This window comes from Gadus chalcogrammus, chromosome 16 (assembly GCF_026213295.1).
Source record: "Gadus chalcogrammus isolate NIFS_2021 chromosome 16, NIFS_Gcha_1.0, whole genome shotgun sequence".
Lineage (NCBI taxonomy): Eukaryota > Metazoa > Chordata > Actinopteri > Gadiformes > Gadidae > Gadus > Gadus chalcogrammus.
This window is the reverse complement of record NC_079427.1, coordinates 7841114-7854132: the sequence shown is the minus strand read 5'-3', so window position 1 is coordinate 7854132 and position 13019 is coordinate 7841114. Positions and strand designations below refer to the sequence as shown.

At 44.1% G+C, this 13019-nt stretch overlaps 1 protein-coding gene across 2 annotated transcripts; it reads left to right on the top strand.

Moving 5' to 3' along the window:
• Positions 1 to 1499: 1499 nt before the first annotated feature.
• On the top strand, positions 1500 to 11871 carry zgc:152863 (uncharacterized protein LOC562658 homolog). Of its 2 annotated transcripts, none has more exons than XM_056611677.1 (5): positions 1500 to 1732; positions 4659 to 4803; positions 6744 to 6947; positions 8650 to 8794; positions 10069 to 11871. In XM_056611677.1, the coding sequence occupies exons 2-5, from the start codon at positions 4710 to 4712 to the stop codon at positions 10403 to 10405; spliced, it is 780 nt and encodes a 259-aa protein (XP_056467652.1). In that variant the 5' UTR covers positions 1500 to 1732; positions 4659 to 4709; the 3' UTR covers positions 10406 to 11871. The 2 variants fall into 2 exon arrangements, with proteins under 2 accessions (XP_056467652.1, XP_056467651.1); XM_056611676.1 differs by having other exon boundaries at positions 10066 to 11870.
• The last annotated feature ends 1148 nt before the right edge of the window (positions 11872 to 13019 follow it).

The following is a 13019-nucleotide window of genomic DNA, read 5'->3' as shown; positions in this document are numbered from 1 at the left end:
ACCTGACGCCATCAAACAAAACACTGAGTAGAAACCTTGTTGACGCAGTGGCCACCTTGTAGCATCACATTACACAAATTTTTACCAATCAGAAAGCACAAATGTAGACGTCCCCTGAGGTTCTGTATCTAAGGACTCCTTAGGGAAATGTTGTGATAACTTTAAAGTGCATATCAGATGATCATCACAGAGTTTGTGTACGATGTATGGAATGAATGTGGTCAGCCCACATGCCCGACGCCTTAGTTTCTGTTCTTCTATGAAGCTCTAACACAACTTCCACTACTCTGTGTGTGTTTATGTGTGTCAGTGTGTTTGTGTAGCTGCACAATCAATCCATGGCCTTAACAGTAGCTACAACAGAAACTTGGAGGAAAACCAATAGAGGTTCATCACAATGAAAAGTGGAGAACCATCTCTGATCCTTGGAACGATTTACCTGTCAAAACGTTCAAGGTGTACCCTGAACCACTTGGATCTGGGAGTTAGCGCATCCAGGTCTAGCATCTTCGCTGGGTTCACTGGTCTATCTTCTAGCAGTTTACTACAAAGTGCTTCTCCTTTCACTATTGATGGTCTGCCTCTTGAGAAACAAAACAGGAACTGGGCCACTATTGGGGGCTGAGTTTTTTTCGTCACATGATCTATGAAGAAAAATGACCACTGGTGACCAATCAGCCAACTTTACTATGGAAAATACATATATATGTGGCGGGAAAGATGAATTTGCCCCACACAGACTGTTATGGGTTTGAACCCCGCACCTCTCTTGTGTAATTGTTGTTTGTTTTAATCTGTTGCAGTATTGCCATTTTAATCAGTTATTTTCAACCAAACCTGACATTTTCTGTTCTTGTATGTTCCTTTCACTGGCGTGAAGAAAAAAAACACTTTGCCGACCTTTTTTTATTGCAAATACAGTTTTTGTAAAAGTTGTAAATTGTATGTGTTTTTTATAGCACATTGTCATTGTTAAATGCATTGATCTACAACTAATAAAGAATAAAAAATGCTATGTTTTGATTTAGCATGGCCCTTTAGCCTGATTCCTCAAATAACTATTAAATTGTTTTATCAATTGGTAAAATGTGACCTTGAAGACCGGAGCTGATGTTGAGGTTGACCTAGTTTGAGGTTGACCTAGACCTATTTTTCGTATGAATGGGTTTTTTTCAGTGTAGTTCCACCACAACTCGATCAACCCTTTCTGACAGGTGCATCAGATTAAACGTGGCCTATACTTTTAATACTTCAGGTACCAAAATATCTATTTAAAAGTAGGAAGTATTTTTTTTTATATATATATATACTAAACACTTAACTTATTAAGAGGCTAATGGAGTAGGCCGTAATTTTCTTTAAAGCATTCCTCAGTGCGGTTAAACGTGAACAATCTAGAGTGTGTGCGTGAGCGTGCGTGAGTGCGCGTGCGCGCGTGTGTTTGTCAGCATTTCCAGAATATGACCGACTGTGTGTAGAGAACACAGGAGGGGGGCGGGGTTATGAACGAAAGCAGAAGTGGAGCGGGTCCTGGCAGAGCCAGCTGATCGCTGAGGCCGGCGGAGCTGTGAAGTCACTTGTTGCTGAGAAAACCGATTCATTCAGACTTCGCTCGTCTATACCCTGGAGCGCACATACAGCCGCGATACTCAATAAGGAATTCCCAAGAAAGACGCACAGTTAAAGGAGCCTAAAGCATCCGTTCTTCCGCCTGTTGGCTGTTGGGTTACTGGTAAGTCATTTATTATAAAAGCGACATTACTAAGAATAGGCTACTCTGAAATCCCCGCGCTTTTCCTAAGGGAATTTGGAGGAATTAGAGAATTAATTGTATCCACTGTTATATAGATTAATATGAATAGATGAATAGCGTGTTTGCTTTATTGCTGTTCTTTGTGTCCCATCTCATTGAGCTCTTATATATAGCCCCATACATTGAATGTAGCTCTATTTAGTGTCCATGTATGGCCCTCATTATATGTTTGCTGTATTCTGGTATCTGGTCGCTTTTCGTGAACCTTCTCAGCTATAGATGTTAAACAATGCGGGATTTCAGCAACTCTCGCTTTTTTCTCCACTGGTTTTATTCATAGGCGCCACCAAAGAAACCTGCTGATCGCTATCAGTGGGTTTCGTTTGGTTTGTGAGGGACCCCCACGCACCCTTCCAAACAGGGTCCCCTCTATTTAGTCGCTATAAATCATCTGTAGACCATAGATAGATGTGTACTTGAGTATTGTAAAGAGGTAGAGCTAGGCCTACACGAAACGCTAAATAAAAACCTGTTTGTTGGTATCTGTTGATATTTGGCACTTGGTGTAGAAGTCCTTAAAGGGGTGCGCGTCACACAGTCCGATCGACAGACGCTCGACGAAGTCGCTCCTATACTGAGGGGAATGGATTTCTTTCCAAGGTTGAGCATTGGATGTGAAGACGAAAGGCTCGGTGGCGTCTTAAAGTCCAGTCAGTGGGCGTCTTTCTACAACGCTGTCTCATTGATTTCTGCCCACGACATCCACAGAAGGCTCCACTATGTTGCCTTCATGTTCCCCCTTGCAAGGAACGCTGTGTTCGTGACAGGGAATGGTAGCCCAACGTGGAGCTTCCACTGCAGAGAGGCAGAAAATATGGGCTGAATTAATGACGTTCCTATATAAAAGCAGTCCAGACCTATATAGCTAAATGCTATAAAGAAAATGAAAACACAAAACATGATTAAATAGCATTTAAAGCATACACATATATTGGTCGTGTGTGTGTGTGTGTGTGTGTGTGTGTGTGTGTGTGTGTGTGTGTGTGTGTGTGTGTGTGTGTGTGTGTGTCGTGTGTGTGTGTGTGTGTGTGTGGTTATGCTGTCAAAATCCTACTGCTTTGTGTATCTGTCTGTGTGCATGTGTTTCTGTGAGTGTGTGTGCGTGCTTGTCTTCTAAATCAAGGCTGAGGTAAAACCACACAAACACGTTCACACGCAACCAGACCGACGTGACATCTGCACCCTAGTTTGTCTCGCCTACGGCATCCTTCACCTGGGGTAGCACCCGGGTTGTGGGTGGCGGGCGTTCCAGGTGGCAGACTCAACAGGTTGCAGACTTCACGGCACTCAGAGACTGAATGACCTGGTAAACCTGGAGCGAAATCTCATTTGTTTTCACGCCACAGGTTACCATTTATCACCCAAATGGAAAGCAGCACACTTTGCTTAGATCGCACTGGTGTGCACAAGGCACTCTGCCGAGTCTACTTCACTTTGGCCACACGCCACAAATACACCACTGCCCGCGATTGGTCAACAATACAAAGTGAATGAACAGCTCAAGCTGACCTCACACTCCTCAGGAGATTCCCGTCCGGTCCCACGACGCAGATCTTTTCCCAGCTGCCTGCATATATACTTCCGTGTAAGGTCGAGGCGTACACAACAAGGCAATGCAGCCTGTCTAACCACAAATGAACACAAACCGACAAGCACTGCGGGAACGTGAGACAGATTCTGCCCATTGAACGCTCCACGTTGAAAAGAGCGTTCAATTCATGCGGCTCACCCTCAAAGTCCTCTAGGTAATTTGCTATTCTTCATTCCCTCTCTCTCTCCCCCCACTTCCCTGTCAATCCTCCCGCTTGTGTCGATAAAGGCCAAAGGCCTGTGCTATCAGGGCCTTAAGATATCCAAGGCAGGCTGGAGGTTGGTAACCAGACCAGGTTGGCGTTTTGTCTGCTGGCTGGCATTCAGATCAGCCTTGATGAGATGATGATGCAGGAGTTTGGCATTTAGTCTGAGAGGTCAGAGCTAGGCCGTGTATATACTATGCTCCACATAAGTGGAAATCTAAATGATGGTCAGGCCGACAACTCTCAAATGAGCCAATCGTGTGAGCTGGAATGATAGGTTCTATAACAATATGCTTGTTCTCATAACATGCTTATGTAGGAAAATAAACTCTGGATAGATACAGATATTACTAAAAGCTTAGTGACGAGTTGCTTGAACCGTTGTAGAATAGGTACCTCGGAGGAGGAATATAATACAACATGATCAAGCCGATAACATAATAATCCATAGTTATTATACAAGCCAAACAATGTGTAATGTCCACATTTATAGGAAGAATGGGAATGAAGAATGGGGATTTAGAGGGAATCTTAGTTGAATAATCTTTATAACAATTGAAATGACAAAGAAATGTAATTAATTTGTCATCAAACTGTCTATGTAAGGTGTGTCCGGGCAGCACTTGGCTTCACTCACTTAACATTGTTTGTGTCTCTGTGCCTCTCTCCCTCTCTCCCTCTCCCTCTCCCTCTCCCTCTCCCTCTCCCACTCCCTCTCGCTCTCTCTCTCTCTCTCCCCCTCCCTCTCTCCCCCTCCCTCTCTGTCCCCCTCTCTCTCTCTCTCTCTCTCTCTCTCTCTCTCTCTCTCTCTCTCTCTCTCTCTCTCTCTGTCTCTCTCTCTCTCTCTCTCTCTCTCTCTCTCTCTCTCTCTCTCTCTGTCTCTGTCTCTGTCTCTGTCTCTGTCTCTGTCTCTCTCTCTCTCCCTCTTCCTCTCTCTCTCCCTCTTCCTCTCCCTCTCCCTCTGTCTCTCCCTCTCCCCCCTTCCCTCTTCCTCTCTGTCTCCCTCTCCGTCTCTCTTTCTCTCTCTCTCTCCCTCTCTCTCTCTCCAGCGGGCGTACGAGGGTCTCTCTGACTGTTGTGTCATCACAAAGTGTGTCGTGATGTCCACGCCAGTCCGTCAGCTGTGGCAATGTGCACACGTCACGCTCGGCTTCCGGCTCCTCCTCCTGGCCTCCCTGCTGCACTCCTCCGCAGGTACGACCTCCGACCTCCGACCTCCGACCCTAACCTGACTCTTTTTGGATTATTTTATGACTTTTATGAAACACTCTTCAACACAATACATTTTATAGAGACACATTTCTATTTACACACTAAGAGTATATGCAAACATAAAGGGATGAAAATAATACAAATGCAAATGGGTACAATATGTATTTTTATGTGCAATAGTCTTTTTTTCAACCAACACATCTTGAAAGTCCAAGTTCAAGTCTTGTTCACGGAGGGGTAATCTGACCTTTAACCTTGCCCTCTGACCCTAGGTCTTTGCTGGCACTAATCCGGGCTCCACAACGCCTGAATGTCTGGGACATTGTAAAACATATCTTGCAACCTTTTCCTTTCATTGGTATTCGTTTGTTTATGCGTTGCTTCTTCTCAGCGGGAGAGGACAGCCAGAAATCGGGAAATAAAAAGCCAGCTTGTCAAAGAACACAAAATAAGACTTATTTCTCAGTCCCTGTCACCATGACAATACACGCGTCACAGAGAATACTGCGTTGCTAATGCGAAGCCCTCTTTTAAATGGAAAATACAATTTACATACAGATTCCATCAGATTCCAAGAGCTGTGGAGCTGACATTATTGTTTCACAGTCTCTGATCTGAACCGCTAACGCCGCGATTAACCATTATCAGGTAGTGAAACACCACTTTCGCTTAGCCAGAGAATCTGGTTTGCATTTATATCTGTCTTTAGAGATAAGAGGGGTACCCCAGCAATACTGGTAAATCCCCTAATGTCTAATTTCAGCGACGCGCTAACCCTCAAACAATGTATTTCATGCTTAAAAAACATTTCCTGGGGTAACACACAGTTTGTACGGTATGGAAATACACAAACAAATAAACATGCAAACACTCTCAGAGGGTTTGGGGTTTCCGACGACAATTACCTATTTCTAATGGAGCAGTTGCTACGGACAACGGCACAGATATGACATCAGGCTGACCTGTTGGCAGAAAGAAAAACCAGAAAGCCCCCAGTACCATCCTACTTATACTGTCCGAAACAGCTCATTGGAGTACAATGGACTGGAATGGACTGAAATCAAATGGAATGGGTTGGAGTAGAGAATGGAATGTTTCAAAATGCTGTGGAGTAGAGCAGACTGGATTGGAATGGAAGATAATATCATTTAATATAATTACATTTAATTGGGATGCGGCTGTTGAGAGGGACGTAGTCGAAAGGCTGTGCTTGTGAAGTATGATTGTAACCTGATCCTCAGTCTGCATAGGAGGTAGGCTCGTGCTTTGGTTATTTCATGGTTTCAAACTCACAACCCTCCAGGTCGTCTCCTCCTTTGGGCATTACCTCCTCTGGTGGGTGTCCTGTGGTCAAACGGGTCCAAACTAGTATTTCAGCCTAGCTGGTCCAAACACAATATTGTCGGTCATACTTTTTAACTGAAAGGCTTGGCTGGACCTCGATGCGTTTCTTTGAGGACGTGTGAAGGGACATTCTTGGTTCCACGATGTGACACATCACCAAGTGAATCTGGATCATCAGGGGGCTCGGCATTTATCGTGCATATTCAGAATGTTTGAATGTTGACGCTCACCCACTCAGGCTGGTGACACAATCACACACTCCAAAAACATTTCACAGAGGAGGAGCTGTCAAGTATTTGTGTTTCGTGTTTTATAGATTGTCTTATTGGTAATTTGTGTTTTATGTTTTTAATATTTAGAATACCCTTGCCTCGCACATTTATTAATGAAACACTTTCTTTATTATTGTACCTGCTTCTCTACTTTCTTATTTATTTCGTATTTTTCTCTTTTTTATTTCCACTACTGTCCTCTATGTTCTACTGCTACTCCCTGAACGTTCCCTCTGGGACATGAGTCCGGTATGAACACCAAGCACCATTTATAACAGCGCTCGTCCTGCCTTCTGCCCCCTGCAGGCGTGCTGGGGAACTGCAGCCACCCGGTTGTACCGGAGCACGGGGGCTTCCGCTGCGAGTCGTCGCCGTGCCGAGGCTTCCCCCACAAGACGACCATCCACTTCTTCTGTGAGCCGGGCTTCCACATCCCCGGCAAGGTCCGCAGCGCCCGGTGCCGCCCCAAAGGATGGGTGCCCTCCATACCCCCCTGTGTGCCTCTAAAAGGTGAGACAGGAAGTGAGGGCTTGGCCTAATGATGCGTCGGAATCAGGTCTGATGCCATCATGGTCGGGTTTTCCAACGAGGGAAAGAACGAGTGCAAAAACGACATCCGTTGTGGCTAGATGAGGAATTTATTTTTGGCTGTGGTTTTGATGTAGAAAAGGGTAGTTATGACTAAAAGACATTTCGAAATATCAATCGTTTCAGCATAATGGTGAACAGAGCCTTTGTCCACAAAGCATTATACCAATGTCCTTGAACATTTAAACCTTCTTGAAAAGGGTTTGTATTTAAAATAAAATCACAACCCTGAACTCACTACCACAGGGTGTAGCTGCCCCACCGTCAACCGGGACGGTTTACGCCCGGATTCCAGGGAAAATGTGGTTCTGTACGTGGTTACCGGGCAACAAAGGTCTTATATGAGCTACCGCTATGCTGGCTCATGTTGGTATCATCAGGGGGTGGGTAAGCCCAGCATGCCAGGTCCAGTCATTCACCCAAGCAGGAGTGGAGATGGGTCGCTGAATCCCCCAGGTCTGTTTGGTCTGTTTCCTCTCCAGTTTCAGACTGTTTGCGGCTTCGATGGGGAGATAAACGTCGATGAGTAACCGTGTTGTACAGCCATGAAAACAGTTGACTCTGATGTCATTGTTTATAAGTAATCCTAGACAGAATGACACACGTATAAGGATTCACAAGACACACACGTACGCACACAAAGGGATTCGGAAGACACACACACACATGCACACACACACACGCACGCGCGCGCACGCACGCGTGCGCACACACACACACACACACACATTGATTTACTGGTTGTTATTGTAAAGCAAAGCTTAATGCCTCAAAGTGTGTCCTTGTTTGGTGATTCCATGACCTTCTTTCGTTAGTTTATTGCTGTATGCTCTGGCCTCCATCATGTCCGCACAGAACAAAGAAACACTTGCAAGTCGGTTATGGACAATACAAAATGCTAAATTATGTAATTTAATTCAGACTGAATTGTGTAGAAAATCTTTACATTTGTTAATCATCATTTGAGCTCAACTGGAATGACTCATTTTAACCTACTGTCATGGTTTAAGGTTGTAAGTCATAAGTTATGGTTATTTTTCGAAGTTGGTTTGATGGGTTTTAGTTTTTATTTGATTTGACTCAGCCATCCCACGTGCCACCACACACACACACACACACACACACACACACACACACACACACACACACACACACACACACACACACACAGACACCTGCTTAAAAAAATACTATAAGATATAAGATACATCAGAAACACTGGCTGCAACTAAACACACAGGAAGCTGCAGCACAGTGAAGAGGAAGTAGGCCAAACCAGAGCAACCAATGCACTTTTGCTCCATCACAACCGCAGTCCTAAAAGCGACACTTCCTCTTCAATCGGTCTATCCTGACACTTTCAAACAGGCCTCCAGGAAGGACCTGCATTACCAATTACCCCAACATCCTGCAACACCAAGCAAACATACACATGCACATTGTTGTGTGCACGTGTGCGTCGAAGAATTTCATTTGGGAATGTGTTGTTTATGGGGTTTACTTTAAATTGTTATTTGGTGACATTTTTTTGGAGGCAATTAGTCGTTTACTATTTTGCTCTCAATAATCATTGCTTTTTCAAACAAATAGTGAACGTGTCGGTATGTCCGTCCCGTATCCACAGACCGGTACAACATGAAGCACGATGACAAGAACATCCACACTATGCCCAGCATTGCCACCACCGCCGTGGGCGTGTCCATCTTCCTACTCACCACCACCGCCTGCATGGTCATCAAGTCCCGCCTCTACCCCTGTCACTCACACGGGTAAGGACGTCCCCATTTAGAAAGATACTTTTGAAGCATATTTGACGTTGCTCTTCAACACAATATGAACCATAAGACAAGATGGATTTTGTTCCTTTTTATCTGTTAATGGTTGCAGTTTGATATAAGTTATTATTAGTTTTAGGGAAGCAACACATTCCCTCCAGAGATAGGAAATGCTTTTTTGAATATAAACACTTTCAGGGTCTGTGCTGGATTTTTTTGGTGCGTGCTAGTTGTATTATATCATGTCCACTATTGATTGGGAACATTGAGTCAACATTTGCAGCCATAATATGAGTAGGCATTATGTACATCGCCCCTATACCGAACATAACTGCCCTATTCCCAACCGACGGGCCCCCTCCAAACCAGTTGAACCTGATCCAGTTCCTGTGAAAACGCCAACAAAGTGAAACCAGAATCAGCACAGAATCTTCCAGCGCTTCCCCGTTGTAACATAATAACCTTTGAGATCGCCCAGGTTCATTCTGGGTTGGCCTGGTTACTCATCCGAAAATGGAGATCAGGAAGCAGAGAGAACCGAACGAGAACAGAGTAGTTTACCCTCTGTGTGTGCGGGGGGGATGTGTGTGGGGTTGTTTTTTTGTGCTGACTTATGTATTTCCTCTTGAATTTCTCTGCAAAAACTCAATCACTTTGGAGCAGTTTCTCTTCCTGTTCTCGCGAGTCTGTGGGGCTGTGGTTGGAATGCGGCGAGAGGGAGTGACTGTGTGTGTCACTTGATGTCTGGTCTGATCTTTGTGTGTGAGTTTAATAGATGATGGCGTGCTTAAGTGCATGTGTAGGAGTTTGCCGTTTAATCTTTTCGTTGCCAGACACATCATCAGAAAAACAAAGAGAGAACTATCTGGCCTGCTTTGCCTTGTTCTCTTGAAGACTACTAGACTGTTTAAAGCGTTGGTCGTGGCAGAGATGCTGTCCGTCCAAGTAAAGGTTAAGTGTTCTAAACAAGTAAAGTACAGACATAATAGTTTAAGTGGTAGGAATTATGACACACGCAAGGTGAGAGGTATGCAAAAACTGAACATTTATTAAAATCTCTCTCTCCCTCTTTCTCTCTGCCTCTTTTTCTCTCCCTCTGACTCTCCCTTCTCTCTCTCTCTCTCTTTCTCGCTCTCGCTCTCTCGCTCTCTCTCGCTCTCGCTCTCTCGCTCTCTCTCTCGCGCTCTCTCTCTCGCTCTCTCTCTCTCTCGCTCTCGCTCTCTCTCTCTCTCTCTCTCTCTCTCGCTCTCTCTCTCTCTCTCCAGTAGGCGTTCCTCAGACCAGATGGACCTGATGGTTGACGGTCTCCCCGTAACGCTCCCCTCCTACGAGGAAGCCGTCTACGGAAGCTGGGGTCAGCGTCTGCCCTCCTGTCCGGGTCCCGGCCCGACCCAGCTCCTATTGGCCCAGGAGGTGCCCGACCCCCATCAATCATCGGCCAACGACCAATTGGAGGGCGGCGGCCGCCCCCGTCTGTCGAGTCAAAGCCCTGACAACCCCCCACCTCCTTACGAGGAAATCCAGCGTCCACGCCCCCAGGAGGGCGTGAGTGGCGGACAGATCCACCAATCACAAGCCACGCTTTTGGACGACAAAGACCCTTAAAGGGAACCTCGACGCTGGATGCGTCACATTGTATGGTCGCACGCAAACCACGCATTGAGCAGGGAGGACGATGGACGTGTGCTGACCACATCGGGCCGGACGACGTGCTTGATGATACTGTGTCTACACAGCAGCCGGTGAAACATGGCCGCCACAACAACACTGCAGCACTTTCTCTGGTCGGCCAGAGGGCGTCCAGCACTATGGACCTAGCGTCCGATCAGATGGCAGAATTATTATTATTATTATTTTGTCCTAGATAAGCTCTTGATTGGCTGTTAAGTTGTAACTCTAAGTCGGGTCAGGAAGGTGCTCCCTGTGACCTTTGGATCGACTTTTAAGTGTCCCACACACTTAAATACTTCAATGATATTGATTGTAATTATTGAGCTATTCTTTTATTTTTGAGTGTGTGAAAGATTTAAACTCAAAAAAAGACAACCCGACGTCTGAACGTATAATCTAGTGTTTGAGTGTGAGTGTATTAGCACCTTTGTGAATATAGACTGGTCCATTGTTTTTTCAGCAGATTGCTGGAGACGCTAGAATTCCCATCTGTGATGGTCGGAGGCCTTGAGGGAACGTTTTCCTGTTTCCAATACAATGTCCCTCTGAAGAGAGACATAAAAAGCATAGCTCAAACCAGCTTCGCAGGACAATATAGTAGCCTATAGCTGCAATAGTACAACATACAAGGACTAAAATTGATTTACCTTCATTTGGATCATCCAATGAAACCAAAATGCTGTAGCCCTAATAAAGTGGTTAATTGCTGGAAATCACAACAAAGTTAAATTGTTATTCATATATATTTTTATTAAATCAAAGAAGGTATACAATATTGAATGGAATCTGAAACCCATACAGTAATAGGCCTAACTTTACAATGATATAGAACAAATATTTATACTTATTCATTTAAAGTTCACCTTGAATCAATACCTTATTAAATGCTCAGAGCCGACATGTTTGTATTATAATATTTTATACAGTACATTATGTATGCAGGCGCTGACTGCAAGCGGTTAAAGTCCTTGACATGCTTGCTGACGTCGCCATGGCTGGAAAACCTGAATGTATATTGTGGTTGATTTGACATATAGAAAAAACAGCTATATATATATTGTTTAACTGATGGTGAAATTTACTTCATTCAAATTTGTATTGTTGCACATCATGTAATTATGTTATAAATAAAAGTTGGACCGTTTTAATGTTTTATGTGGAGAGTTTTGTTTTCTACGTCACGACTTGCCTAGCCGCCACTTTGAAGGTTTGCCGTCCGCGAAAATGCTAGCGCGGCTAGTTCAGTTTGCAACATAGATACAAGTGAATCAAATCGGTCGTGAGCAACATAATAAATAATGCCGGCGGAATGAAAGCTATATCGTTTTCATCTTCCAGCCATTTGCTAGCTGCCCAATTGCTAGTTACCATCAGAAGAGACTGAGTGGATTCCCTATAAACACCCATAACCATCAAGCAATCATTTAACCAAAAGGAATGCACATTTTATAAATACAATCACGTACAATATCTATCAGTAACTTTATGAGAAGTTAAATATTTTTGAACAGTTTGTTGGGTTTGAACTGAGGTAATAGGCGCCTTCAAACGGAATAAATGCACAATGCCTCATGCAACTACCCATTTCCCTTTAAGCAACAAGGAAAGTCGGTCCTTTGGAAACATGAGTTTGCATGTGTGTTGCTCTGTCCGTGTAATGTGTTACCGTATAAACTGGGTTAATTATATGGTCGGAATGCACGAGTCACATACTCGGTGAGCTAATGTTAGGCTCTATTAATGATCTGTGGACAGCAACAACAAGCTAATCACCCTGACAGCAGGGCATGTCTATTTATACACTACCCTTCAGGAATCACGTGTTCAAGCCATTTAAATGACCAATACAACAACAAAATGCAACCATTTAAAATGGTCAATGGTGACATAACACTTAAACGGAAGACTTATAAACTGTATAAAGTAAGCATAAAGTGTCAAGGCAAACTTCATGTTTTGCAATTTTTTTTCCAGATCTTAAAAACTAAAAGCTGCTTCACCATGGTTGGTCTTAACAGACTTATTTTATATTTTATAAGTGCGTTATGCATTTCACATAAACAAATGTCACGAAAATCATTCGGCGAAGTAACTTAGTTTTAACGCTCATTACAACAAGTTTTTAAAGTGATAAACAAATGTAAACAACTTTAAATAAGAGTTTATACAATTGATCCACGTGCCGTGTCAATGCGGTTCAACAAGGGCTCGCCCCAATCTACGCCACAAACTGAGGAGGCGTGTCCTAACGGGAAAGCAGAAGCGGAGGTTCTGTTTGACTGTAAAAGTCGGCCATGGCCAGAAGTGTTGGTAAGAAAAGGCTGAATGGTCTGCAGAAGGAATGAAAGTTGTTCCTCTCATCAAAGGCTGTTTTCAAAACAAGCACGGATGGACACAGGTGCTGGTAAAAGCGGATGTTGGTGAAACAGCAGTAGGCCTACTTAACGAGCAGGTATAAGCTTGTCGTCGGACTCAAGTGACACATTCTATCACAAGAAACATGGCAGGCAATTCGATTTATATTTTGTCAATGAAGCTGTGGCTATTA

What these genes read in the sequence shown, in the direction of transcription:
- zgc:152863 (XM_056611676.1), top strand. Translation starts at nt 4,710, where the DNA reads ATGTCCACGCCAGTCCGTCAGCTGTGGCAATGTGCACACGTCACGCTC. An exon ending in CCTGCTGCACTCCTCCGCAG is followed by an intron (nt 4,804 to 6,743) that starts GTACGACCTCCG and finishes TGCCCCCTGCAG; the next exon opens with GCGTGCTGGGGAACTGCAGC. An exon ending in TACCCCTGTCACTCACACGG is followed by an intron (nt 8,795 to 10,065) that starts GTAAGGACGTCC and finishes CTCTCTCTCCAG; the next exon opens with TAGGCGTTCCTCAGACCAGA.